At 47.2% G+C, this 26,527-nt stretch overlaps 1 protein-coding gene across 1 annotated transcript in view; it reads right to left on the reverse strand.

Moving 5' to 3' along the window:
• Thsd4 (thrombospondin type 1 domain containing 4) overlaps positions 1-26,527 on the reverse strand; it is a 485,807-nt gene that overhangs the window by 17,828 nt on the left and 441,452 nt on the right. The window contains exons 6-9 of the mRNA XM_059269043.1: positions 15,307-15,482; positions 12,310-12,406; positions 8,831-9,112; positions 412-541 (exon numbers count right to left, since the gene is read on the reverse strand). Of these exons, the coding sequence (XP_059125026.1) occupies positions 412-541; positions 8,831-9,112; positions 12,310-12,406; positions 15,307-15,482 (685 nt within the window). The remainder of the gene's footprint in view (positions 1-411; positions 542-8,830; positions 9,113-12,309; positions 12,407-15,306; positions 15,483-26,527) is intronic.

Raw genomic sequence — 26,527 nt, forward strand, 5'->3', positions numbered from 1 at the left:
GATCTGCTCCAATCCATCTGAGACGGTCTCATTTATCACTCAGTGACCTGTCTCCAACCTCTCTCGGACACTCTTCCTGACTCCTCCAGGCCGACTTGGCATCATCTATCTGTATAGTCAGCTCACCTATGAGCTGCCTCACTGGGTTCTCATTCCTACGGCCTCCCTTGATTTCCTGGATGGGATTCCTGGCTAAGCTTGCCGACTTGCTGCAGACCATCAACTCCCCAGTTCTTCCAAAAACACGGGCAGGCTTGCTAAGTGGTCTGTATCCTGGACACAGTTCCAGTCAGTGTTTATACACCACATTTATACGGGGTTAAAAACTCAATGGTATTTGCTACTAAGACTTTATGCCCGCCAACCCCAAGTGACCTGAGGAAAGGTGACCTAGCCAGAGAGGTCTCTTACAAGGCTGGGCAGGGGAAGAGGTTGCAGGGTTCCTCTTCCGGGGTCGGCTTCATGCTGGGGTCACAGTAGCTCTCAGGAACCTCGTCGTGTGTGTTCCTGTGCACACAGCGGAAGATCGGGTACTGTGATCCTGTAATGACAAGGAAGATGCCTAAAGGGCAGCCTACGCCCTGGGATGCAGGCCATGGTGAAGATGCACAGGCATTCGGATGCTGATGGGGGGTGGGTACAGGACTGGTTAGTTCAAGTCCCATATCCCTCCATCTTGTTTGTTGATATAGACATACCTACATGCTCTGCTGGGGGCTGTGGGTGTGCAAAGGACACACACACACAGAGTTCTTGTCCCCAGTGAGTTTACAATCTATTTGTAAAAGGAAGATAAAACATTTTTTAATAGTTGTTAAAGATTACATGAGATGTGATTGGGAAAATGGCTCAGTCAATTAAGCCCTCGTACAAGGACCCATGTTAGATCCCCAGGGTCTGTCAAAAAGCCAGGCATAGTGGCACGTGCTTAGAATCCCACAGTTGGGGAGGTGGAGACAGGTGGATTCCTGGAGCTGGCTGGCCAACCACCTAGCCTCATTAGTGAGTCCCAGGTCCCAACAAGAGGTCCTCTCTCAAAAACGAGGTGGATACCTTCCTGAAGGATGACAGCCAAGGTTGTCCTCTGATCTCCACACACACACATATGCATTCATGTGCACCCATGAACACATGTACATACACATGCACATACATGCATGTACACACACATGCACACACAGAGACAGTAAAGAGCTCACTAGTCAATGGAGTGAGCACAGACTGGGCACAAACAGAAACTTCTCCAAGATTCTCCAGAGGTGTCGCAGAGCAAATGCCCCAGAGGGTCCAGCTGTGAATAGAGACATGGCCAGGCTTGGGTGTGTCTGTGCACGTGTGTCAGGGAAGGGGGCTGTCCACTGGACTAACGTGGGATGAAATGGGCTGCTAGCCAGGTGCTGTGTGTACACAAGGTTAAAGCAAGGATATTCAAGAATTACAGAAGAGCAGCTGCCGTCCTGCTTCATAATACGTTTCACACGATCCTCTAACAGTTTCCTGATCCCAGGCTTGGCCTCCTCAGCATCGGCCCACTTCCCATGAGGCCGTGCTTCTCAGGACAGTGCAGCCCTGGTTCACCAGGGTAACCTCAGGGCCTAGCAGAGGTCTAAGCTGTTAGTACTCTTTTGGAAATCTAGTAACTGCTTTATGTTTTTGTTTTGAATACAAAAACTGGTCTCATTGCCTTAATAAGGACAAACTATTTTTTTTTTAATTTTTATTTTGCAATACAATTCAGTTCTACATATCAGCCTCAGATTCCCTTGTTCTCCCCCCTCCCGCCCCCCCTCACCTTCCCCCCAGCCTGCCCCCCATTCCAATCTCCTCCAGGGCAAAGCCTTCCCCACAGACTGAGATCAACCTGGTGGACTCAGTCCAGGTAGGTCCAGTCCCCTCCTCCCAGGCCGAGCCAAGGGACCCTGCATAGGCCCCAGGTTTCAAACAGCCAACTCATGCAATGAGCACAGGACCTGGTCCCACTGCCTGGATGCCTCCCAAACAGATCAAGCCAATCAACTGTCTCACCCATTCAGAGGGCCTGATCCAGTTGGGGACCCCTCAGCCATTGGTTCATATTTCATGTGTTTCGGTTCGTTTGGCTATTTGTCTCTGTGCTTTATCTAACCTTGGTCTCAACAATTCTCGCTCATATAAACCCTCCTCATTCTTGCTAATTGGACTCCCAGAGATCCACCCGGGGCCTAGTCATGGATCTCTGCATCCAGATCCCTCAGTAGTTGGATGAGGTTTCTAGCACGACAATTAGGGTGTTATAAAAAGCCAGTTACAGGTAATTCCTGGGTCTCAATTCAACTTTGTCTCTCTTCTGCCACCTGCTGGCAGAAGTTGGGTATTACTGGTGCCGTTATGAAGTGGGAGTAACTGTTGCCCTTCAAACTAGGCTAACAGATCTCTAATTCATTTAAAAACTATGCTAATCTGTGCTTCTAACTGGTCAGGCATTTTTTTTAAAAAAGAACTCTAACTCACTATAATTTTAATTGTACCACGAAGGCTAACTTTTTTCTTTTACAAGTGTCTTTAATAATCTTTTATTACATTTGGTCTTTGACAGTTTTATACACACACACACACACACACACACACACACACACACACACAACTGCATTCTGATTGCTTCCACTCTCATCCTCCCACCCCTGTTATCACCTGCTCCCTACAGGGATTCCATGCCTGGTACTATAAATCCAGTTAAAAACCCACAGCTAAGAGGTGCTAGATTCTAGGGCAACCTACTGCTGTTCTCAAGGTCACCTCTAAAGGGACAGAACAGCAAGCTGCCTTCTGGACACTTAGGCTGATACCCACAAGCAAATGCTACTCTCTGTCTTAGTCAGAGAAAGACATGGCAGAGGATGCATGGACACACGGCCGTTCAAGAGACGGAGGGTACGTGATGGTCGGGTGCTCAGCCATAAACATTTAACGTCAGTGCTCCAATGTCATCAGTCACGCATGTGACGCAGGGCTCCTTCTAGCTGACCTTGTGTGACACCCTGAGCCAGAGGGTAGCTTGTGTAAGAAATATGACAGTTTGTAAGAGAGTTTTGAATTGGAGATAACCATTTATTGAAATTACTGTGGCAGTAAAGGTGTCTATAGTATTTATATAACCTACAGCTATAACTCAAGACCACTATTTAAAATGTTCCAAGTCCAAGTATCAGCTGAGTTAAAAGCAGTTGTGACCATAAAATTAATAGCAAACAGAGCCTTTTTTGGTATAAAAGTTTGTCTAGCAACATGCCTATATCCATTACATAGGATATATTTTATTTTGGTTGTGAGCCTAGCCTTTAACGGCTGAGCCATCTCTCCAGCCCTATATTTTATTTTAAAATTCTGATTTATTTTTATGTTGTATGGGTATTTTGGCTGCATGTATGTCTGTATACTACATTTGTGCAGTAGCCACCGAGGCCAGAAGACAGTGTCAGATCCCCTGGAACTGGAGTCACAGACAGTTGTCAGCAGCCATGTGGATGCTGGAAACCGAACCTGGATCCTCAGGAAGAGCAGTCAGTGTTCTTAACTGCTGAGCCATCTCTCCAGCCCTCTGAGATATTTTTAAATTAAATTCAACCCACATTAAGCACATTGTGCTAAGTCACAAAGATGAATAGGACTCAGCCCACAGCCTGTGCATTTGAAACTCAGCTATTAGGGGATTAAGAAAAGAGTTTAGCTGGCCTGTTCCTTTCCCTCCAGACCATGTGGCTGTAACTTTTCCACTTACAACTCTGTGGATTGAAAAGCAAGAGTAAGGTACCCCAACTGCTTGGCACTCACAGACGGGAAACATAATACATTTAGCCCAAATGATACAGGATACCATAGGAATGCTCTGTGCCTGGAAAGATGGGTCTTGCTTGGGGTTGTCTGGCAGATGGCCACCGCTTACCTCCCTTCCCATTGACTGCTTTTACATGCATTGCCCATTGTCCATGGTCCAGCTCCATGGAAAGGTACCAAACACATGAAACCAGAGGCTCTTTGTTTCTCTGATGCGGAGAAAATAGCAGCTTTATTAACTCTTGCTTCTGGTGACTGCAATGGTTTCTTTCTTTGGTTTAGCTTTAGTATCTGCAGAGAGGGATACTGTCACCTGGAGTCCTGTTGTTCGAGACTGAGATGCAATGACTCCTCTGATTGCTAACAAGCAGGGGCAGGGTGGCGGGGCAGGTGCTGGCTGGGCTTCAGGTGGCAGGATGGGCCTGAGATTGGTTGCCCTGGATTGTACGCAGACAGATTGATCGAAATAGAATCATGAGGTACTGGACGTGGAAGCAGAACTTGGGGAACAGTGTTGAGGTCTGTGAGACACACTAACTTGAGAGTAAGACAGAAGAAACATCAAGAAAACAGTTGAGTAACTCCAGACTTGGAAAGACAAGAACCAACAGAGCCAAGCCAGGAGATGCGCAGAGGTCTGAGCATCATGGCTGATGGCCACAGTGATCAAGGGCCACTCTTGGGTACCGTCTTGAGAGAATGAAGTCTTGGATGGTAGGATGCTGCCGAAATGGTAGATTAGCATAGGTGTGATCAGCTTCACAAGGGAGGGTGGGAGATGTCTAGGAGGGGGTTTGTGAGGGACAGACAATGGTTTCTGAAGGGCAAGGACTTGGGTTTTGTAGTGGAGGAGTACCCAGTACCAGCACACTTGTGCCGAGGACTGAGTTTAGCTGCATGCTTCATGTATCTGCAGTGCCCCCCTTACGCCCTGCATGTCTGCTGCCATCACTCCTGTGGGAGCACAGGGTTCCAGGTGTGTCCCCCCTCTGGCTCTGAAGCCAGAGCGGGAGCCTTGAAAATGAAGCATACATGGAGATGCCTTTTCTCTTCCCCTCCCAGGTGACAAACAGCAGGAACTGGGGAACATCTCCTTTGCGTCCTCCAGCAAGCATTTCCAGCCTTCTGATGTACCACAATGCTGTTATCCACAGAGCTCCTGCTCAAGAGCCTCACAATCAAGCTCACAAATGTTTCTGTTTTGTTTTAAATAAGTTTACAACTTTTGTCTCGAGCCACATTCACAGCTACCTTTGGCCACATGTAGGATGTTTCTCCATCATGTCCATTACAGAACAGAGAGGGGCCTGCCGAATGACCACCTGGATGGGCCAGCAGCATCCACCCAGGGAACAGTGGCAGGGTTACATAGTTCTGCCCTTGTCTCACCACACCCACAAATCAATATCGTGCAGTCCCTAGACAGGGTGGGAGAGAATCTTCTACACGTCATTCTGGATTGCAAATGACGCAATGACTGTTTTCACCTGAGCTAGCTGGGCACCACACCAATTCGTAAGTGGCAGAAGAAGAGTTGGAAAATAGTCCATCTGGACCTCGGGTTCCTACGTCATTGGCAGAATTATCTCTAGCTGTCTGACTCTGTCAAGACACAGTCTACAGGCATCTCATTTCCCCTCACAAACTTACAACAAAAGCCAGTTCAACCACTCTCCAGGCCACATTCTCTGCTCACATGGCCTGAGCACAACAAAATGGTGCAAGAAGAACTCATAACTTAATCCTCCAATGACCAGGTGCAGTCATTGTGGAATCATCAAGGCTTTGAACATAAAGAACTCCAGCCCGCTTCCCTGCCCCTGTGCACACACAAAGAACCAAAGACCTAAATTTTAGTCCCCAAAGCCATTAGGCCAGTGCTAAAGTTGGAAGTGAAAAAGTCAGAAGCATCTGCCAGGGGTGTTTGTTTCTGTTCGTGTGTGTGTGTGTGTGTGTGTGTGTGTGTGTGTGTGTGTATGTGTGTGTGTGTGTGTGTGTGTGTGTATCTGTGTGTCTTTATGTGTGTGTTTGTGCTAATTATTAAACTTGCACAGTTCATACTCTCAGATCCAAGACTGTGTATGTGTGCGTGTGTGCTAATTATCAGACTTGTAAAACTTATACCCTCAGATCCAATACTCTCTCTTTGTGTGTGTGTGTGTGTGTGTGTGTGTGTGTGTGTGTGTGCATTCACATGTGTGAATGTCAGGGGATAACCTGAGGTATTGGTCCTTGGTTTCAACCTTGTTTCAGACAGTTTTTCTTTGCTGTTTTCTGCTGTGTAGGCCAGGCTAGCTAGTTTGGGAGCTTCTGGAGTTTTCCTGTCTCTGCCTGCCATCTCTCTGTAGGGGAGTTGAGATTGCTTATGCTCATGCTACGTGTCCAGCTTCACTTGGCTTTTGGGATTTGAACTCAGGTCTTTATGCAGAACCATCTTCCCAGGCCAGATTCAAGTCTCTTGAAGAAAAATAAACAAAAACTATTCACCAAATTAATGTCCGGGGTGAGTCACACAGTCTTCCAGGTTTTAGAAAACTCTGAGGGGGTAGCGGGGGCGGACACAAAGCCTTTGTTTCTATAGTATTATCCCTTAGAGAACAACTGTTTCAGGGTAACAACAGGAGAAGATGCCTCATCCTAGATAGGGAGAAGATTCTAACTATGTAGTATATGGGTGTTTCCTTGCAAGGAGGATCTCAAGTCACCTTGAGTCAGAGTCAGAGTCACATACAGCCCGACAGTCACATACAGGTTTCCAGACACCACTTCCTTCATCTATCCTGACCAAGGAGTCGCCAGGGGAAGGACCCTGGATCTGTGTTACAGATGTGGACTCCTTCACACGTGTCGCCCTTCATATAAAACTACAGCCACGTTTTGCTTCGAGGCTATCAAAACACCATTAAAAATATTTCACTGAACTCCACCTTTCTCCTCAGCCCTATACTCCTATCTACTTTTGCTTGGAGAGAGGCTACATGCTTCCTCCGGCATGTGGGCTCCCTTCTTGCAACAGTTAATACATATGACATTGTTAGGCCAGGGGTCTTCTCTGGTGCTCCTAGCTGACTGGAGTAGGACACTGGATGAACCTGGAGTTATTTTTTTTTTAAATCAGGAGAATACGAAAACAGTAGATGACGATGGAAGCTGATGAGTGAAACCCAAGCCCCCCAAATACGCTGTTTCCCCTGACATCCTTAGATTTGAGAATGGCATCATTTGAGAATTCACACCAGCCATCTATAAACTTGATTTATCAACTTTGAGACTCTGAAGTATGTGGGTATGTTCCCTGACTGTTGATGACCATAAATAAGCACAGGGACAGCTCACCTCAGCAGGCCTGTGTTGTTCCAAAGTTGTGTGGTTTGTTTTTCTAACTGAGTAGTCTCTGGGACACACCTTTGGGGCATGGTAACACTCAGCCCGAAGGGACACTAGCCCTTCTCCTCATCCCCTCTGCCCAGCTAAAAACCATTAGATTACATTCCTGAAGCTAGCCCCCAAGGTCTATTCCCTTATTTGTCCACTTCCTCCTCCTGAGGCTGACTACCAAGGTCCAGCTATCAAAGTATTGAAGCCCAGCAATCGAAACCCCGCTTTGGTTCACCTAATTAACATGCCCACTAAAAATATCCTGGCCCATTCTAACACAGACCTCCCCTTCCTCTCCTCTTAAAAATGACACCTACAAGGTCATTTGCTGCTGTTTTCTGCCAGAGTCAGAAAGCGGCCACTTTAACTTTTCTTCCCGCTCAATAAAGGATCTCTTTGTGAAAACAGGTGTTTGGGTGTAGTTTGTGCCTAATCTGGGGCCCAGGAGGACACTCCCACTGTGTGTGGGGAGGGGTGGTGTTTCCTTCATTGCCTGAGTGTTTCCTATGCCAGTGATCTTGAGCCATGAAGGCCCTGGTAGGACAGTGAACGTCTGTTTCTGTGTGCTTTGGTGCCCTGGCGTACTGTGTCAGCTGACCCCCGGGGTGCCAGAGTGAGGCCTTTGGAATGATGATGTAGGCACCTGTGCACCAAAGCTTGGGTGAGCATCTCTGGTTGGCAGTATCCAACTCGAACTGTCACATATTATTACTGGAGGATGGTGCCTCTGCTGGAAGGGACTCCTGGGAGCTGGTTTCTCCTGGAGTCAGCCCACGTGCGTGCCCACTTGCTCACTCAAATCTGTTCTTTCACCGTGATAAATGGGGGTGTGAGCACAGATTTTCTGCATCTTTTTTTTTTTTTTTTTGTTTTTTTCGAGACAGGGTTTCTCTGTGTAGCTTTGCGCCTTTCCTGGAACTCACTTTGGAGACCAGGCTGGCCTCGAACTCACAGAGATCCACCTGCCTCTGCCTCCCAAGTGCTGGGATTAAAGGCGTGTGCCACCACCGCCCGGCGATTTTCTGCATCTTTAAGTCCCATGGCTGGATGAGCCTGTGGGTTATCTTGGGAACCTCTAACACAATGTGTGTGAGACCAAAGCTCTTCCATTTTTACAGAATAACAAGTTAATCCTGTGATGGCGACTGTGTGATCATGGGATGTCCCAATCCTGGTCTCCATGGTGATTGTTTAACCACAGAGTGTCCCCATCTGAGGGCAGTCAATGGGAAAAGGTGACAGGCAACCACCCACCTAGCGGTAAGATAAAGATAAGGTCTCTGGAAAGTCCCTAGAAGCGAGCCAATCAGAACTGTACCTGTACTAGCACCCTTAACTGATGTAACCTTGTGGGTTTTGCCTTTAAAAACTGAGCTTGCAGAGGGGTGGGCACTTCCTCCAGCCTCCACTGCGTTGGGTGTGTTGGATGAAGTCCCTGCCTAGGCATGTATTGCTCTTGGATATCCCGAATTAAAACCTTGCTTTTGCATTCAGGTACGCTCATCTTCAGTGGTTTCTGGGGGCGGGGGTCGCGATCTGGGCACAACAGTGCACAAGAGCAAGCCATCTTGCACGTGGTTTATGTGGTGAGGGGCTCCCTCCCGTATAGGCCTTGCTTGGGCTTTCCACACAGGCTTACCTTTCCCACAGGTGGTGGAGCACTCTGTCGTCCCCAGCTGCTTCCAGTTGTGGTCCCGGCTTCGCCTGGGGGTCTGTGCGGCTGGTGGCACCAAGTTGTCTGGTCGGTGGGGAGGGAATCTATCAGGATGCCTGATGGGGAAGGTCTGTGTGTGTGAGGATTCCGACGTCAAGACCTCAGGGGCCTCGCCACGTGAGTCTTCCTTCTCCTGGTTCTTCTCCCTCTCTTCTCTGTCCTCCGGGCTCCTGTCTTCGGCCTCCAACTGCCCATTGACAGGCTCTCCTAGGAGAGGCACACAGACACGTGAGGTTCCTTTGGACGCTGAGTTGAAAAAGGAGACGGCAACACCAGTTCATTTGAAATCACAGGAGTACTTCTCTCATATTTAAAACATTATTAAAAATCAGTAAGAAGGAGAGATGGCTCAGAGGTTAGAAGCACGGGCTGCTCTTCTAGAGGACCCAGGTTCAATTCCCAGTCCCCACATGGCCGCTCACAACTGTCTATAACTCCAGTTCCAGGGGATCCAGCACCCTCTTCTGACATCCTGGGGCACCAGGCACACGTGTGGCACACAACAAAACACTCATACATATAAAAACGTGTAAAAAGATCAGTAAGACAATGTCAAAGGCCATGGGAAGACAGTCCCTCCCCCACAAGCAAACAAACAGCCCCAAACCTCTCAACTTCACTCATAGTGAAACTCTCCTATGAAAACATGGACCAGGAGACCCTCAACTCTTTTTCATTTTCTTTTTCTTTTTTTTTTTTAACCTCACACTAAGGATTACAGAGTTTGGAGGCTCAAGTCCCTAAATCCTCTGCTGGAAGGTAAACTCCCTGTTTTTCATTGTGCATGAGCGTGCAAATAGATGCTAACTTTTGGAGAGCAGTCTGGATTAGGGTTCCAAATTTTAAATGCACGTACGCTTTGACCCACTTATGTAGTTTCTGGAATATTTGCTGTACACACATTCTCATTATTTTACTTAAGGCTGTTAATAGAAATATGATTACTAGGGGCTGGAGAGATGGCTCAGCTGTTAAGAGCACTGACTGCTCTTCCAGAGGACCCAAGTTCAATTCCCAGCACCCACATGGCAGCTTACAACTGTCTGTAGCTCCAGTTCCAGGGAGTCTGACACCCTCACACAGACACACATGCAGGCAAAATACCAGTGGACATAAAATACAACTAAATAAACTAAAAATTAAAAAAAAAGAAGTATGGTTACTAACATATTCTATGAAATAGCAAGACAACAACAGACTTTGGTGCGTATCGACGGTAAAAACCAAATGCCACCAACGCACAACTGTGAACTGGAATAAGCAAGAACGCAGCACCTAGACGTTCTAACCCAGCAGCATGGTGATGTGTTGTGTGGTGGACGAAAACGCACAGACTTGGGTTTGTGCACGCACGGACACACACATGTGCAGCTGTGGCAGGTCGGTTTTTGAGATATGGCATTATCCTTGTTTCCCACCCTCTTCAAGTCTGAGACAGCAGCTACGCTCTTAGATTCTCTTGCTGATTTTCATTTTAAACAGATAAAATGAAAGCCGTTTGGTGTGATGAGGACCACTCTCCCTTAGCACAGTGCAAACCTGGGTTCTTAGGAAGGATAGAGCCGAGTTCCCGTAAGCACCAGTGGGGGTCAGGCAGGGCGAGGGACCGATGGAGTGGGCCTTTTTATTTATTTATTATTTTTTTTATTTTATTTTGGTTTTTTGAGACAGGGTTTCTTTGTGCAGCTTTGCGCCTTTCCTGGAACTCGCTTTGTAGACCAGGCTGGCCTCGAACTCAGAGATCCGCCTGCCTCTGCCTCCCGAGTGCTGGGATTAAAGGCGTGCGCCACCACTGCCCGGCCCGGCCCGGAGCGGGCCTTTTTAAACAGCGATGTCTGAAAGCTCAGGCAGGGCTAGAGGCTTTCCATTTCCCGAGCACCAAGGACGCTGGCATGAACCACACAATGTCCTTGGAGCAGGACCACATCCAGGGTGAGATGGGGGTCAGCTCTCCATCCCATCCTGTGTTCTTTGCCCCAGCACAAGCTGGAGGGTTCCATGAAGCTCCTCCTATGAGCACCTCAGTGGAGTCAGTGCTCAGAGGGAGGGGGGAAGCGGGGGTGGGGGTGTTAGTGGTGCTTTAGCCCATCCTAGATCCCAGGGCCTTCCCTTACGCTTGCTGCACATGTGTGTACATGGACGCCCGTCATATGTGTATAGCCTCTGGGTTGACTGAGAGGGGATTTTCTGCCGACTTCAGCAAAGGGTGATGTTCAGGTTGGATTTGAGTCGACTAATTGAAAACAATGATATTTGATTTGTAGACAAATGCTCAAATTTTCTGCAGACACGACTGTGTTTGAATAGAGAAGGGCAGGGCAGAATTCATTGCACTGTTAAGAGAGAGTCCCTCTGGGAGGAAAAGGGAGTTGAAGGCGGATGCTTTTTGTTTTGTTTTAATTGATGTTATTATTACTTTTTTCTCTTAGTGTATGTATGTGTACATATGTATACCTCTGTTTACATATACATGAATATACACATGTTAGAGTGCATTGAACATACATGTGCAGGCCTGCGGTTACAATCAAGAGTCTTCCTTGATTTCTCTCTGCTGTATTCAAGGCAAGGTCTTGTAACCGAACCCAGAGCTCACTGTTGGCAGCCAATCCAGCCATCCTGCCTGCGCCGGGGTCCTCTGTCTCCACCTCCTGAGTGGCTGCTGCGCCCGCCTGGCCATTAAGTTGGTTCTGGAGATGTGAACTCTGGTCCTTCCCTTACGGGGTGTACAGCCCTGATGCTATTTTTAGAGCAGCTTCAGGTGGGCAGGAGACATGGAGTACCAGGGCCTGAGGTATTCTCAGGGGTCCTTATGAAGGAAAGAGATGGGTGCTTGAGAATCAGAAGAGATAGTACCATGCAGAGCCCAAGTGGGAGCGAGACTTGAAATGTGTATGGTGTTGGCTTTGGAGGTGGAGGAAGGGGTCAGAGGCCATGGAGACTGAGGTTTCTAGAAGCTGAAACAGGAGAGAAGTGGATTCTGACTGTAGCACTCTGGTCTTGGCCTCATGAAACCCTTTCCAAATCTCTGACCTTCAGAACTGTAAGACAATTATCTTCATCTTATTCTAAGATACTAGTTGGAAGGTCATTTGCTACAGCAGCAATAGGAAGCTGATGTACTCACCCCAGATGTGGGATCAGGATGTCTAACTTTGGCTTAGGATCAAGTGAATGAAATATCCTATCAGTGAGACTCACATGGAGAAACATGTTCTGATACTGAGTCTACTAACTTGAAATATGTGTCCATGGGGATTCTGTGCATTGTTCAGGACACAGAGGGTAAAGGAGAGAGAGAGAGAGAGAGAGAGAGAGAGAGAGAGAGAGAGAGAGAGGGAGGGAGTGAGTCACTTTAAGAGAAAGTGACTCAGAATACTCGGTGGAAAGGTAAGGGACCTTACCTGGTCTCCTGTGGGGTGGCACCTGTGGGCTGATGGCATTGTTCCCCATGATCACGTACTCGTAGTGGACTCCTGGGTTGGGCTGCTGGTGTATCATCTGAGGACACAAAGTCAAAGTCACCACAGCCCACACATACCCCAATTTCCTTCTGGCTTGGATCTCAATAACGTAAGTGGTCCTGTAGTTAAATGTGCAAGTTCTCATCTATTACACAATAAACCTGTAGCATGGTATATGAAGTTACTTCCAGTGGCTTCTTGTGGACTGTTCTGAAGAATTAAAGACTTCATGTGTTCAGAAAAAAAGAGAGTGAACAGTCAAGATTCCATCAACACAAAAGTCAGGGTTTTAAGCCGGGCGGTGGTGCACGCCTTTAATCCCAGCACTCAGGAGGCAGAGCCAGGAGGATCTCTATGAGTTTGAGCCCAGCCTGGTCTACAGAGTGAGATCCAGGACAGTCACCAAAACTACACAGAGAAACCCTGTCTCTAAAAACAAAAAAGAAAAAAAAAAGAAAAGAAAAAAAGTCAGGGTTTTATAAAGTCAAATTGGACAGGGTCTACGGTAGGAGAAGCTGTGGCTGGCAGCCATCCTCAGCCAGGGCTTGGACCTGTGGCCTCTAAATGTCTCCTGTTTGAGCACTAGGTGGTGACACAGAGTCAAGCGAACAAGGAGTAGAAGAAGATCTGGGCAGAATGGGCCTAGAATAACAAGGGCCCTTTAATCCCTCTAGGCCTATAAGGCTGGCTGGTCCTCAGTCCTTTCTCTTGTAGGTTCCCTGAGTCTCACTCACTTTCACACATAGAGAGCCTCGGAACTATAATAAAATGGAGTGGAAACCCAAAACCCAGATCAATCAATCAAACAAACAACAACAATAACAACAAAAAACCCAAACAAATAAAAAACAAAAATTCCCACATATGAAAAATGTAAGTCTGCCTCAGTCGTGTTCTTCGAGGAAACAATGATAAAAACAGCCAACCAATCAAAAGATAAAAGTAAGTAGGATGGCCAGCAGGAAGCTTCGTGGGCTGCACAGGTCTGGAACAGAGGCCCAAGGTAAGTGAGGGAGGCCAACAGAATTAATCCATGTCTACCAGCCCTTCCTGTGTTCACAGCTGTGACGGTAGGAGGCAGGGTGACGGGCGGACGGGAGTCACAGCACTCAAATCTACACTATAATTGGGAGCCAAGCCAGGGGACATTGTCTTGTCGATATTTCTGCTCTGTAAAGTGGCTCTTACTGGCCAGCTGTGCAACCCAGAGCCAGGCACTGGATCCCTAGTTTTAACTTCTTCATCAGGAAGAGAGAGAAGAAGAATGACCGATTTTGAAGTCTTGTTACCCTGCAAGTACCCGAGTCACATCTGCACTGGAGCCCTGCATATCTCTTTCCTGCTCCCTACCAGTGAAACGGGCTCCCCCCATCACTCGTCCAGAGGCAGACAGATGTGAGAAGCATTGGCCTCCTCACAGCACAAGACCAACTCATTGGCGTTGCAGAAACATGACCCTGAGCACCAGACCCCTGAGGGACACAGCTACATGGCGACCCCTGAGGGACACAGCTACGTGGCTGCAGGATCTTGGTGTCTGCTCCAACCCCCTTAATTCCCTTTGCACACCCTGTTTCTCCTTCTGCCCTCCCCCATGCCTCTTCTGTGTGAGGAAACACCCTGGGTTCAGCCACTGAAAGCCTTACGCTGTTTATGGGGTTATTGTTGGCCACCCTTCCTAGACCACCCACAGGAGGCTTTCCCCGGAGGAGCCTTCACCTCTGATACCATTCACATTCACCCAGAGCCAACCAACCAAGTAGATGACTCACAAAAAAACACCCCAAATTAACTAAAACAAGGCGTCTTTTGTAACTTTTAGCATACTATCCCTTAAGAGGAGCAGACCAGACTGTGGAGCTGCAGGAGCAATCACAATGAACGCTGTTTCTAAGACCCGATACAGCAGATATTAGAGGCCAGCACGGCTCCGAGGACAGTAGACATCTGTGTATTTATTTTAAGCTTTTGTTTCTTGTCACCTTTTAGTTCCTCATCTTTTCAGAAAACTGGATTCTAGCGGCTTCATGTGTGTGCGCGCCCATGTGTATGTGTGCATGTGGAGGTCAAAGGTTGGGTGTCATGACTCGGGAGCAGACCCCCCACCCCCAGCACTGTTTGAGACAGGGTCTCTGACTGGGACCTCGGGCTCACTATTAGGCTAGGCTGGCTGGCCAGCGAGTCTCATCGATTTTCCTGTCTCTGCCTCCACATCCTGGGATTACAGGCATATGGCACCACACCCATCTTTTACATGGCTGTTGAGGCTGGAACTCAGGTTCTCATGCTTACAAGACAGGCACTTTATAGACAGAGTGAGCTCCCCAGGTCCCTCTAGTAGTTTTTTTTTTTTTTTTTTAAAAGGCCATTAGAGACAACTCTTTAATTTAATATTAATTTTCTGGCTTCAAGTATGGTGATCACAGCCCTGTCTGTATGAAGCAGAGCATGTGTGTGCAGCTAAAGCTTCATCGGGTCATTGGGGTCCCCTCGAGTGCTCCTTCTACATTTGCCTTGATGGGGTTGAGAAGGCTGGGCCTAGAGTGGGCTGCTTTGCACTTGGCATTTTCTTTCTACTGCCACAGAAGAAAACACGCCAAATTAGCAGTGAGAGGAAGGAGCCTGGAGGAGCTCCAGGGCTCATGAAGCAGGGCATTTGTTTGCTCTGCTTCGGTTCAACAAGTAAAATTGGTTTTACTGGGTCCATAAACTCCGAGGGTAAGAAAGCACCTGGTAGACTTTATGGTTTCTGTGAGTCTTGTACATTCAGGGGTAAATGTCGAAGACCAATGCCAAGCATTGAAAGGGGTCCCTCAAACGGGCTCCACTCAAATGATTTATCAAGCCTGGGCCAAGACATGTGGTTTATTTGTTCAGAGTGATAGGATCCCAAGTCCAGAGGGCACCCCCCCCACACACCCAAACACCCAAACTCACATAGACATCCAGGATCTCATTGGTGGGACCTTCAGCCAAAAACGACTCCCCAGCAGTGCTGGAGATCTCATTGGGTCGCTTGTAGGTGAACATCGTCCCTCCGCCCTCATACTTCCCCGGGCGGTCAATCGCCCAGTTCCCATTGATGATGGAGCGGCCAGAGCGACTTCGCAAGGCTGTGGAGACAAATGAGGCAGTTTCTCTGGTAAGCTCAGGGTGTGCACAAGAAAACAATTTAAGAACCAAAGTCATTCATCTAATGGCCCCGGGGTATACAGAGGGTTTGTGAGCACACCACCTCTGGCTTGATCACTCCCTCACCTCAATGATTCCCTTCCATGTGGACTTGGGAAAAAGGAAGGATGGGTGGGGGTGGCTGGGAGAAAAGGATGTGAAAGAGAGGGACAAAACAGCAAGGGGAGAATCAGGCATGAGGGAGGAAAACTACTTTACGTAATTGTGCCATTACTGAGGTGAGGGAGGGCCCTTCAGCCCATGGATGAGCTTCGTTTGGCTTTTGCAGTGTTTTTGTTTTTTATTTTTTGTTTTGATATAATGAAGCCTAAAATTGGGAGATTTCACATTAAAAAAAATAAGAGTCTTGGCTTTTCTTGTGAATCAGGAGGGCATGTTAACCGTGAACACTGGCCCTATGTTCTCCCAGGATGTAGGCAAGCAGGTACTCAGAGGGATGCCTCACTTTCCAGGGGTCTGAAAGCTCTGATCAGTCCCTGTCCCCACGCACTGTCCATCATTCCTCAACAGTGAGGCCTGTTGTTTTTAAGTAAACCTCAGTCATTAGATTTTACCAATAAAGACTCAGGGGCTAGTAAATAACACAATCACGGGGTTCACAATGTGATCAAATACATTTCTCCCCCTTTTTGTCTAAATAAAAGGAAAGTTTTTTAACTCTAACACAGTAAAACCATTTACAATAATGAAGCTATTTTTGCCAAGCTTTCCACAATGTCCAGCTCGGTTGTATTTGGCAGTCTTAGCATGAAGTATTTTTGAGTTCAAAGTTCTGTGAAATGTCTGTGTCAGTCTCATAGGAACTCAGCAATCTGAATGTTCGGAGCAGTTTGTAGTCCGAAGCTGATCTTTGGGTGGTGTCTGTTAGCTTAGCGGTAATCCTGGCAGGGTAGAATACACAGTCAAACCAAAGGTGTCCACTGTTTGAGCAGAACATCGGGGGTTTGGTGGGATGGGGGTGTCCACGGGAAGGGGAAGTGCTCGGGCAAGATGGCGGCCTGGGTGCTGGCGCTGGCCTGGGGCTCCAAGCTGGGCTTTTCAGGCCAGTCAGCTGGAGCCGGGAGACACCACTTGGCCATTTTGCTCTTTTTCTTGGGACATTTTCTCTTGATCCGTCCTTTTTCTTCAGATGTTTCACTTGTCCAGTGGTCTCTGGATTCCTTAGTTGGATGTTTTTATTTTCTTGGAAAGATAAAAGCAAAACTCTGCCCAGACCCTAATTCTGGGGGGTTCCTTTTTTGGCAGGTTGTATCTTTCCTAGGGCAAAATGTTTTTTGGCAACAGAAAAAGTATCTTTCAATTAAAATTTTTTTTAATTTGAAACTAAATATACCTGAGAATGTGTGGATAAATATACCCATATCCCCTTTCTCTTTATATATAACTTCAAGGTTAAAATGTATTTATATTTAGATTACAAAGGATATTTGTTTTGAATCTTAGTCTGTCTTTTGTAAGCACAGCTTTTAAATTTAAATCACTGTAATTCTTATGTGTCTGCCTCTGCCTCCCAAGTGTTGGGATTAAAGGTGTGAACCACCACCTGGCTATGGATTCCTTATAGTGGTTATTCTTATAGGGTTATCCTGGTTTGGTTTGGTCCTCCATTTCCCCTTATTTTTTAGTGTTAGGGGTAAACTTTCAAGTATTCTGAATGTGTAATCTATCATTCTTGCTGATTTATTCTAAATTTATTTCCTGGCAAATTTTAATATTCTAGTCTTAGTTAGACATGATGCCAATTTGTCCATTATTTTCAGATGTTTTGTCTGTCTTGCTTGTATGAGCTACATAAATTTTGATGTCTTTGCTAAGTTTTGCTAGGTCACGCCATTTCCATTCATGCCTCCTATGACCAGACATCTTTGCCATTGATCTGCCAGTTAGCGGTTTTCCATTCTGATGACTGTGTGGCTATACCATTGTACGTACACCATGAATTGGAGAAGACAGAGACTTTCCTTTTGCTTTCCTGGTGGTTTGTCTTATAGCCAATAGTGCTGTGCTGATTTTGTGGTTCCTTCCTCAGTACTGGCCGTTCCACCCCCTGGTCTATAGGCTGCCGCCTTCCATTAGCCTTGGTCCCGTCATTGGTCTATGAACCATTAGTACACCATGCATTAGCCAAGTGTTGTGACCATTCCGTTGATCCCCATGGCTCAATAAGTGACTCTTGGGGGAGGGGTGAGCCCAATCTCGGGGTTCATGGTGTGATCAAATATCCTGCAACAGAGGCTGAGTCTCATTGACGAACACAGATCTTTTATGACAGTTATAGTGTTTGCCTTTCTCCTTGCAGGATAGCATTTTTCTTATAATCCTGATTGTACACTTACCAATGGTGGCTAAGTCTTGCTTGTAATTCTGACTGTAGGCTTACCAACAGGCGCAAAGCCAAGAGGGCCACATGGTTTTCTAGTCTTCCTAGTCATGTTTGTTCTTTTTCCTGGTCATGTTTGTTCTTTTTTTTATTTCCTTTCTAACTTCTCTGGGCTTTTTAAATGCATATTTATGTTCTCTCTCTCTCTCTCTCTCTCTCTCTCTCTCTCTCTCTCTCTCTCTGTGTGTGTGTGTGTGTGTGTGTGTGTGTGTGTGTGTGTGTGTGTGTGCCTGGAGCTTGATGTCAGGAGTTCTCCTCAATCATTCTGAGTCTTATTCACTAGGTAGGGTCTCTCAACTAAACCCAGACCTTGGATATGGCTAGCATGGCTGCCTTGTTCTGGGGCTCCCATCCCCACAGAGTGATTTGACTACAGGTGGGCTTCCATTCCTACCTAGAATTTACCTGAGTCCTGGAGATCTGAACTCTGGTCCCTGTGCCTGTATGGAAATGTCTTACCTGCTGAGCCACCACCCCAGCCTCTGTGGGCGTTTGAGCCTGTGGGCTGTGTTGGAGACTTCTGTTCGCTGTCAAATGTAATCCTCACTATGTTGCTATTGTTAGCCTCATTCTCCAGACGCTGGCTGCTGTGGTTTGAATGTGAGGTGTCCACCACAGACTCACTACTGAACACTTGGACTCCAGATGGTGGTTACTGTTCGGGAAGGCAGTGGAACCTTTAGGCTGTAGAGCCTTGCTGGAGGAAGTAGGTCACTGGGGGGTGGGCCTTGAGGGCTTATAGTGGAGCCCTACTTCCCCTTCATCTTCCTTTGCTTCCCCTACAGCTACAATGTAACCAGCTGCTGCCTCACCTTACCTCCATGACTTCCCTGCCACTGCCTGGCAAAATAAACCTTTTCTGCCTGAAGTAACAACACACCTCTTCAGGGACAGGAAGTGACTTGTTTAAGTTCATGAGGACTTGGGCTAACGGTAAGGGAGGAGAGAAGGAGAAGGCAAGGACGGAGTTGGACTAATGGGAGGACAGTACAGGACATTTTCAGAAACATTTGGCACCTTGAAACCCACATGACAATGATGGATTAGGATCAAAGATGTCCCTGTTTTCATACGTGTTGCCAAACTGCCTTCTGATATTTATGTTTTTACCCAGAGATTAGTGCGGCTCTCAGCCTTGGCTAGAGGTAGCCATGCAGAGGCTCACAGCTGGGCAGAGTGCGGAGAGTAAGTGACTGCTGAATGCCCAGCCCTAAACGAGGCGTCTCCATCAATCCCCCCAAGGCTCGCTCCATATCCGGGGGAAGAGGCAGAACGGATGTGAGCGCCAGTTGATGGGGAGGAGCACTGAGAAACGCTGACTTCCGGACATGGCCTGGCCATTGCACTCATGGACTCCCTGCTGCTGTGGTTGCCAGGACAACACGGAGCCAACAAGGACAGTGAATCTTCCCAGTAGGCAGCGCTAACTGGACCCAACAGGTGACAGCAGTAAGAGGAGGGCATGAAGGTGGGAGGGGACACACTGAGGGCTGTCTGGAGGGAGTGGCAGGGGGTGCTGTGGAGGGTATCATCAAGATTCAGGACACATGTGTGGAACTGTCAAAGGATAAATAAAAAGATATTCTAAACACCACAAACATAGCAGGCCTTCATCTCTTTGTGCTTTCACTTTGCAGAATAAATCAATTTAACTCTTAAGAACTCCATTGTGGAAATTTCGCTATAAACGAAGTTAGACAGGAACTGTCTGATTAACATCCACTCTAATTACCTATCACCTATGGCCTATCGTACTGCATTCCGCAAAGCCAAGATTCCATTTATTCTTAGTATAAGGGTTCTTTTGTTCTTAAAGCCAGTTTCAGCAGTGTTTCTGTAGCTGGCTTTCCCAGAGATGAGGCCTTCATAGTCAGGAGCTTCCTGAAGGGACAGAAGAGTCTCCATACTTAGGCATCCCCCAGAGCCCCTCAACATTCCAGCCTGACTGGAACAGCAAAAGTCAAGGGCAGAAACTAAGGAAGAGTATATTGAGCACCTTAACCATGTATTACAGAGGCTGACCATATAGACAGCTCGGTTGGTAGCATTCCTGCATGGCATGCAAGAATCCTCAACTTCTGTCCCCAACATTGAATAAAACTGGGTGTGGGTAGCTCATTTTGGAAAGCCAACACTTGGGAGTAGAGGCAAGAGATCAGAATTTCAAAGTTACTTGGTTACCTGGTAAATATGAAGCCAGTAGGGACTACCTGAGATTCTGTCTAAAAGAAGGAGGAGGAAAAGGAAGGAGGAGGAGAAAGGAGGAGGAGGAGGAGGAGGAAGAGGAGGAGGAGGAAGAGGAGGAGGAGGAGGAGGAGGAGGAGGAGGAGGAGGAGGAGAAGAAGAAGAAGAAGAAGAAGAAGAAGAAGAAGAAGAAGAAGAGGAAGAAGAAGAAGAAGAAGAAGAAGAAGAAGAAGAAGAAGAAGAGGAAGAAGAAGAAGAAGAAGCAGCCCCAGCAGCCCCAGCAGCCCCAGCAGCAGCATCACACTTAGGGGGCTGGAGAGATGGCTCATGGATTAAGAAACTTGCTGCTCTGGCAGAGGACCAGGGTTCAATCCCAGCACCCACCTGGTGGCTCACAACCGTCTAGATCTCCAGTCCCAGTGGACGACATGTCCTCTTCTGGTCTCTGCAGGCACCAGGAGTCTTGCGCATGGTGCGCAGACATGCATACAGGCCAAACACCCGTACACCCAAAATAAAAATGAATACATTTTCAGAAAAGAAGCACATTTGGGGCTGGAGAGATAGCTCAGCAGTTAACAGAGCCTGCTTGCTACTCTTCCAGAGGACCTGGGTTTTGTTCCCATCACTCACATTGGGGGGCTAATAACCACGTGCAACTCTAGCTCCCTCTTCTGGTCTCTATGGGTAACTTCCACATGAAGTGCTTGTGAAAACATGATAAAAAGAAAAAAAATGAAAACAAACAAAACACCCAGGCAGCTCATTTCTCTGAATCATCTAGACAAGGTTTCTTTTGGCGTCTCTTCTCAACAGTCCATTGAAAGAAATTCAAGTGAATGTCATTACTACTTCCATGTTACTTCCTGGGTAATATAGCTCATGGTATTCACAACATCTCCACAAAGCTATCCTTTTATACAGAAATGCCCCCCTCGCCTCTAAATCTTTTTTTTTTTTTCTCCCCTGAGACAGAGTTTCTCTGTGTAGCCCTGCCTGTCCTGGAACTCACTCTGTAGACCAGGCTGGCCTCGAATTCAGAGATCTGCCTGCCGCTGCCTCCCAAGTGCTGGGGTTAAAGGTGTGTGCCATCACCACCTGGCAACCTCTAAATCTTACTCATGCCTTATCCTGGTTTCCTCTGGAAAGTCTTCTGCCCCGTCCAGTTCTACGAGACACAGAGCCTCCCTGTAAGGCCGCCACCATTTGCCCCCACCAAGTGCCAAGAAGGCCAAGATGCTGATGGTTATTCCCAGCCACAGCTCCAGGGTGCAGCACACTGCTAACCACATAGAGATCTGCTGAATGTAAGAACGCTCAAGAGGAAAAGAAAAAAAAAAAAAAAAAGGAAAAAACTCAGAGAAAGAGCAACAAACAGGCGATTCAGAGACCCAAGTTCAAGTATGCCATAAGCAAATGAAGTGTTCTGCCAACTTCTAACACAAACTCAAACCACTCCGAGTTATTTTTGACCTGCTATATTGGATTAACATTAAAAAATTCAATATTACCAATATTGTCAGGTACAAAGTAAGCAAGTCCCCACCATGCAGCTGATGAGAATTTAACTTGGCTCTGCCCCATGGGAGGGCAATTTGATCTCACTGTTAAAACCCCCATGTGTACTTTGGCTAAAGAATTCCACTGGGAAAGTACCGGAGCAATCTATTTCTGGAAGTAAAACAAGTGTTTGTGATGATGATGCTCCCTAAGTACACAGACTATCTCAATGTTTACCAGCACAAGATTGCTTAAGTAAACTATAATACTGATAGCCACGCAATGAAAACCCCAATGCTCCAAAGTAAATGAGAAGAGTCTGGGTGTAGGAAAGACTTCCAGGATATCTTTTAAGAAAAAGTGTGTCTGTATGATGTGTTAATGCACGTGTGTGCATGCAGGTGCTTGTGTGTGCCACGGTATACTTGTAGAGGTCAGCGAACAACCCGGGGAGTCAGCCCCCACTTTCCACTTTGTTTCAAAAAGGATCTCATCACCATATATTCAGCAGGTTACTAGCCCTTAAGCTTCTGGGGGTTCTCATGTCTCCACCTTTCACCTCGCTGTAGGAAGGCTGGGGTTACAGAGATGTGTTATCACATCTGGTTTTTATGTAGGTCCTGGGGATCATGCCTGCGTGGCAAGCACTTTGCTCACTAAGCTATGCTCCAGTCCAGTGATTTAAAAATGATACTTAAAAAACAGCTGGGTGGTGGTGGCACACACCTTTGATCCCAGCACTCGGGAGGCAGAGGCCAGCCTGGTCTACAGAGTCAGTTCCAGGACAGCTAGGGTTACACAAAGAAACACTGCTTTGATAAACAAACAAAAGAATAAAACAAAAATCAAAACAGAAATGAAGACCTGTGTGATACTATTGGATTGAGCATGCTTTTCAATGAAACTTTCTTGTATGTTGTATGTAAATGTACACAAAACTATTTAGAACAGCAGTCACACACCTGTGAGCATTTGGGACAGGAACTGGAGAGAGATTAATGTGGAAGAAGAGAAGGAAGACATTTAGTTCCCACCTTGCCCATGCCGGTGGTGGGATTAAAGGCATGTGCCACCATGCCCATGCCGGTGGTGGGATTAAAGGCATGTGCCACCATGCCCATGCCGGTGGTGGGATTAAAGGCATGTGCCACCATGCCCATGCCGGTGGTGGGATTAAAGGCATGTGCCACCATGCCCACAGCCTCATTTTGTCCTTTCAGTATCGCTTAAAATTATTTCACCATATACATGTGTAAATATTTAAAAATTTAAATACACAGGCCATGGTACAAGCAGAAACCCCTCTGCAGGGTTAATACCCCACTCCATCAGCTTCTCCCATTTATAGCATCTGAAACGGGGTAGCTTCTGGCTAAGCTGGGAATTGCTGGGAATGACAATATGGAGGAAGAGGTAATTCTTTGGAATCTCAGAAGCATCTGGAATACTCCACAGGGGGAAGCAACAAGGAGATCCGGAGTCTTTTTACCATTGGCTGCCGTTCCCACCACACTCCCTCTGAAGGTTTAGATGGCCCTTCCACTGTGCAGTAGCACGTAACTGAAAAGAACCTATCAGACCATTAGCGATCTGGTCATGGTTCCAGGTGGCCCGGCTGGCTTCTGACGGAGCTCCAGACAGAGCCCCATCTGGCCGTGCAGAGAGAGAAGTTGAGGCCACACATTACGTGCCTGTAAACAGCTCCGGGCCTGGTCTCAGAAAAGGTACAGGCGAGTCAGGCTCGTGCAAGAGGGTGGGTTTGGTGAGGACTAAGCTCTGGCAGAGACTATGTGACGGCAGCCTCCGTGACTGTGAGAAAGTCTTCACTCCACTCGACACGGGGTTTTATTTCCCGGTTAGAAGCCTACTGGTAATGAGTGTACTTTTGGGCCAAAGTCTGTGTGTGCACTAGCAGTGCCCACCCCTGAGATCCCTACAGAAACAGCTTATGAATGCGGTGCTCCTGCTTTCCCTGATGACCCCTTTTTTAAAACAAAGACTCAGTTTGTGCTTCAGGCTAGCTCAGAAATTGTGATCCTCCTGCCTCAGCTTCTTCAATGCTGGGGCTATGGGCCTGTACTACCTCGCTCACACGTGTGTGTGTGTGTGTGTGTGTGTGTGTGTGTGTGTGTGTGTGTATGCACTCGTGTGCACGCTGGTGTCCAGGGAGGCCAGAGGAGGGCATGATTCCCCTGGAGCTGGGGGTATAGGCAGTTTTGAGCATGTGAACCAAACTTGAGTTTTGAGTATGTGAACCAAACTTGAGTCCTCTAGAAGAGTAGCGTGCACTCTTAATTGCTGAGCCAGGTCTCCAAACCCTGAAGCTTCTTAACATCTGAGAGAAGGGAACCTTAATTAAGAAAATGCCTCTATAAGACTGGGCTGTAGGCAAGTCTGTAAGGCATTTTCTTAATGAGTGATTGACGTGGGAGGGTCCAGTCCATTGCTAATGGTCTTGGATTCTATAAAAAAGCAGGCTGAGAGAGCTGTGAGCAGCAAGTCCACAAGCAGCACTCCTCCATGGCCTCTGCTTTGGTTCCTGCCTTGAATTCTTGTGACTTTCTTCAATGGTGAACTGTGATATGTAAGCAAAATAAACCCTTTACTCTGCAAGCTGCTTTTGGTCATGGCGTTTATCACAGCAATAGTAACCTTAATTAAGATAAGCCCCCCCCATTTGAATGTCTACAAAAAAATAAAAAGAAGAAAAATAAAAAAGAGAAAAACAGGCAATAAACAACAACAAGAACAAAGCAAAAACTCCTTGTGTTATTATACCACAACATTGTTTTTAGTTACTATTTTATAAATGCATTTCCATATAATTGGTTTCCATTGTATTCTATATTTTACTTTATGAATTTGAAGCTCAGCCCTCAGAAAGTCTTCTGCAGATTGTCAAGAGGTCTTGCTACATCTTGACAGCCCTACCTATGAGTTTTAATGTTGAGGGCTGGGGTGGTGGCTTAGTGGGTACAACGGTTGCCCAGCAAGCACGAGAACACGAGTTCAGATACCCAGAACCCGCATAAAAGCTGCCACGATGGTACACATCGGTAACCCAAGTTGTGGGCTGGGTTGAGGGGACAGAGGCCAGCAGATCCCCGGAGCCTGTTGGATAGATACTCTAACTGACCTGGTGAACGCCAAGTCCAGTGAGGGATCTTCAAAAAGTAAGCTGGAGTGATTAAGAGCCACCATCAACTCTGGCCTACACACACACACACACACACACACACACACACACACACACACACACACATGAACATACTACACCCACAGAAATTAAGAAAAAAAGAACCCTAATGTTTAAACCATACTCCCTTCCTCAGTTATAAATCGGTAGACACACGCCAAGCTGAGTACAAACTCTGTTACCAAAACAAAAATCAGACACACCTCCTAAGGCAGACCAGGTCCAGTGTGATGGAACAGCCAATGATGGTCCTTGTTAAATAAGCACTCAAACCTGGCAATCCCTCTGTTCACATTCACTTTGGTGTTCTGCCCTGGGACACACTCAAACCCGTGTGTCCGCAACGTATCTAATAATCACACTTGGACCAGAACTAAGAGAGTCTCGGAGCAAGAAGGCTGGCGTCCTCTGGCCACTCCATGATCACAGGTTGTGCGGCTCAAAGAAAGGGAGACGCCACGGCTTTGTTCCTATTTCATTGCTAAACTGTAGCTAAGTATGGGTAATTATCATTCTTTAAAATATGAGAACATTCGATTGACTCTGACTCCAAATTTCCTTTGAATCCTTAATGACTTAAAAGAGTGTATCTGTGTTGTCCAGCCTCGGATAATGCATGAAATGGAACCAGGCATGGCTTGTCAGAAAAGAAGCTAGGCAGAATAGTCAGGGTGGGGGGTGGGGCAGTAAAGAAAAGGCAAAGCCTGGGACTTGGGGAGCCCCAAGTCTCCTGGCACCAACACAACATGAAGAGAGGCTGGTCTGACTTCCATGGAGGGCTGAGGCTCTTGGGGAAGGCTGGCATTTGAGCATGGATCTGCAGGGAGGGGACCGAATCTCCAGACAGAGCAGGACAAAGGGCATTTGGGACTGAATGGCTAGAAGCACACTGCAGGGTTCTTAGTTTGGATTTCCATTGCTGTGATAAGACACCCTGACCAAAAGCAACTTGGGGAGGAAAGGGTTTATTTCAGCTTACAGTTCCACATCACAGCCCATCACTGAAGGAAAGTCAGGGCAGGGACTCAAGCAGGGCAGGAACCTGGAGGCAGGAGCTGATGCAGAGGCCACGGAGGGTGATGCTTACTAGCTTGCTTCTTCATGGCTTGCTCAGCCTGCTTTCTTATAGCACCCAGGACCACCAGCCCAGGAGTAGTACTGCCCACAGTGATCTGGACCCTCCCACATCAATCATCAACCTAGAGAATGCACCACAGACTTGTCCACAGGCTAATCTGGTAGGGGCATTCTCAACTGTAGTTTCCTCTTTGGAAACAATGCTAGCTTGTGTCATTTTGAAATAAAACTTGCCAGCACAGAGGAATGGTGGGCTGTTGTGGCTGCAGCAGGAATCTAGGGTGAGTCTCTCTGGAAATAAGATTGGAGAAGACTCTAGGAAGCCTGAGGACTCTGGGTACTGGGGAGACATGAGAGGCTCCAGGAGATCCAGGCTTGGGAGCCAACACTGTATGACGATGGACATATATAAAGTCTAAAAGTCCTTTCCCATCACAAACATGTCCTAGGCATCTGATGTATCTCCCCTACTCTCAGATCCAGGTCAGTCCATTTGCCACACATACCCACCAGACAGAAGGGATTCTGGGAAGGTTATTCCAACAATAGGTCTTGTAGAAACTCAGCTCTAGCGATGCTAGTCCACTTCCCAATGCCTATCTTTAAAAAGTACCATCCCGCGGGGCATG

The sequence above is a fragment of the Peromyscus eremicus genome, chromosome 7 (genome assembly GCF_949786415.1).
Source record: "Peromyscus eremicus chromosome 7, PerEre_H2_v1, whole genome shotgun sequence".
NCBI classification, from domain to species: Eukaryota; Metazoa; Chordata; class Mammalia; order Rodentia; family Cricetidae; genus Peromyscus; species Peromyscus eremicus.